Source organism: Cyprinodon variegatus, unplaced genomic scaffold, assembly GCF_000732505.1.
Source record: "Cyprinodon variegatus isolate N-32 unplaced genomic scaffold, C_variegatus-1.0 Scaffold11, whole genome shotgun sequence".
NCBI classification, from domain to species: domain Eukaryota; kingdom Metazoa; phylum Chordata; class Actinopteri; order Cyprinodontiformes; family Cyprinodontidae; genus Cyprinodon; species Cyprinodon variegatus.
The window spans coordinates 981,373-984,374 of record NW_015150464.1 but is presented as its reverse complement, the minus strand read 5'-3'; the positions used below and the strand labels follow the sequence as shown (position 1 = coordinate 984,374).

The 3,002-nt window shown below is 41.4% G+C and overlaps 1 protein-coding gene across 4 annotated transcripts in view; it reads right to left on the bottom strand.

Annotated features, from left to right (window-relative positions):
* The window catches only part of mypn (myopalladin), a 33,444-nt gene that overhangs the window by 3,587 nt on the left and 26,855 nt on the right, over nucleotides 1-3,002 (bottom strand). For 3 of the 4 annotated variants that reach the window (XM_015380076.1, XM_015380093.1, XM_015380103.1), the window contains 3 exons: nucleotides 1,392-1,518; nucleotides 1,000-1,207; nucleotides 750-915 (listed from right to left, as the gene is read on the bottom strand). In XM_015380076.1, coding sequence (XP_015235562.1) covers nucleotides 750-915; nucleotides 1,000-1,207; nucleotides 1,392-1,518 — 501 coding nt within the window. Of the gene's footprint in view, nucleotides 1-749; nucleotides 916-999; nucleotides 1,208-1,391; nucleotides 1,519-2,144; nucleotides 2,225-3,002 lie in introns of all 4 variants that reach the window. The other variant, XM_015380082.1, reaches the window with a different exon arrangement.

Genomic DNA, 3,002 nt, shown 5'->3' with positions numbered 1-3,002 from the left:
GAGATAATTATGATAATTATTTAAAATACAGTGATAGTAAATATTATTTTTAATGCACTTCACTCCCTGACAGTGTAATCAGATTTACAGCCGATTAGGAGCAAAACAGCTGAATTTATCTCCATCAGCTCCTCTTAACAGCAGCTTGACCTGATATACCTTAAAACAAGTTAGTAATAATTCATCCTCTTATATATACATATGCCAAAGAGAACGATTAATGGACTAATCAAATGATTGGGAGCAGATGTGGACAGAAGGATCTAGAAGGGGAAAGGAGACTGACACAATGGGGGGACAGAGAGTAAACAAGAAATACAACAGCTGTCAAATACAACCAGAAAACAACTAGAAGGGCAAAATATAAATGAAACCAAATACCCTGAGAACACAGAAAGACATAAATCAAAGTGTAACTGAAGACTTGAACAGAAAAGTTAAATAGAACCTAAAAAAGGGCAGAATCATGCAGTGAAGGAGGGGTGAAAATCTCCAAAACAAACCAAGCTTGTTAAGACAAACCCAAGAAGAAGAACTAATATTAAGATATGGGTGTAAATATTAATACCTTCAAATATGAGCATTTATTATAGATTTATAAAAGTCTTTGAAAAGATATGTTTACTCTTTTTAAAATATGCTTAAAAGTAGAGGGGCGTGAAAACGTTTTATTGCATTGTTAAGGCCCTAAAAAGACACCAAACAACCCCCACCCCCATTGCTATGAAGGGGTCTGACAGCCAACTAACCTCATTCTGCTCTTCGTTTTGGAAATGGTCTCATTGTCCTTCTTCCAGAAGATGGCTGGCGGCGGCATTCCCGCCACGCGGCACTCCAGCCTCACCGGGGCCCCCTCAGGGATGCCCATGTTCTGTAGCTTCTCCAGGAACTGAGGCGGGTGCTTCCTCTCTTTCTCTAAAGTAGGAAGACAACATTAGTTCTTCTTATTTTATTGCAAATGAGTAAACAGGAAATGATTTATATGTATGTAGACCTCACCAACGACTTTCAGTTCCAGACTAAAGGAGCTCTGCCCCGCCTTGTTACTTGCAATGCAGGTATACGTTCCCGCATCAGTTTGCGTCACGGGGTCAATGACCAGAGAATGGATGCCATTTTCCCGCACCAGCATCTTGTGGTTAAAGTCTGGATAGATGGGCCTCCCGTTGACCAGCCACATGAGCTCAGGGTTGGGGAGCCCACTCACCTGGAAATAAAACACCAAGAGTGAGGTGAAGTTTAACATCTTCATTTTGAATTGAAAAAGCTTCCTGGATGTGAAGCGAAACGTCTTTAAATTTGGAAAACAAACGTCCAGGTTTGTTTTAACTTTTTTGGTTTTACTATCTTCATTGTTCTCACAGGGTTTTCTGACCCATCAGGCGACCTACTTTGCAATCCAGTCTGCACAGTCTCCCCTCGTCAGCCGTCATGTCTCCAGGAGCCTGGAGGAAGTGAGGTTGGAAGAAACGCTCCTGGGTTTGTTCTCCTTCAACCTCCTGGATGCGAGCTCGAACCCTGGAATCATCAGTATGGAGTGAATTTTGTACCACTATTGTTGTAAATACAAATTTGGTTAATGAAACTTTTTAAAACTTCCTTATCAAAGCGTTTTGACAGTAAATTTGCGGTTTTCTCAGATTTTATCTTCCCATTCTTTTTTTTATTCACATTGTAATTCAAATTTCTTATTTTATATTTTAAGAGCCTCTTTTTCAAATTGCGTTTTGCAGATCATAATCTCTCCAGCTCTAGAGTTGGACTTTTCTATTGGTCTGCATGAACATTAACCCTGTAATGCCAAATTTGAGACATACAGTTTCTTAAAATCCTAATATACACAATCAGATATACCTGATAACAGCCAGTAGAAGACTACACAAAATATAATCTTGACTTATCGCATAGTAATAAATTATTAATATCAAAAATCTATTTCTGTTTTTTCTTTTTACATATTTTGTTAAAAGGGCAAATAAGGAATTCAGCCCAAAAAAAGTAATTTTCTGTTTTGTTTTATTCTTGGATCGGCCTTTAAAGGGTTAAAGTGTGTCAGATTATTCCATCTCAGAATAATAGTCCCCTTTACTCCATATCACTGCTTGTCGCTCACAGTTTGTCCCATTTGTCCCACATCTGCTCACCTCTGAGACTGGATAGGCGTCAGCCGGCTTTGTGGAGGTCCAGATTGGATGATCAAATGTCCCGAACAGCTGATTCGTCCCTGATGATCAACAGCAGATTCATAATCAGCCAGAGCGTCAAGAAGGGAGGCATTGATGGAAGAAGAGGAAGGATGAAGTCATACCTGTGGGTTGGCTGCCATGATGGTGTAGTTTCCATCATCGTCACTGGTGGTGGACTCGATGTGTAAGGAGCAGGTCCCGTCACCTTCTCTTATCTTCTGGTAGTGAGTGTTCTTCTTCAGGATCTGTTTGCCATCCTTGAACCAGTAAACCTGATCAGGAACAAATATGTTTGTGAAAACAAGAAGAGATGAGGGGCCCGACAGGTACGAGTGGGTTCTGTTACCGTCTCACCTTTGGAGGAGGGACCCCCAAAACTTTACAGCTGAAAGTTACGGGCACGCCTTCCATGGCCTTGTAGTTCTTCAGCTTCTTGTCGAAGAGCGGCGCGATGCATTTCCCAGTGGGGATGTCGTCGTGCTGCACCTCATCGTCCGACTCCTCCACCGGCGTCCGCTCTAAACGGAACTCGATCTCACTCATCAACCGCTGCTCGAAATTGGACACTTTGTACTCCTGGAAAAATTTACGCCACCATGTCCGAATACTCCAGGTTACTGCATGATGTGTTTGTTTTTACGACAAATCTGTCTAAAAAAACTGATACTGCAGCCCCATGCAAACACGTTTCAAACAAAAACACGACCGAGAAACAAAGGGCATCCGTTCAAAACACGGGGTCAGAACTTTTTCACAGGTCAAGTCAAGTAGGTATGGAGGACCAACTCTGCCATATTTAAAAATAAATACAGAAAT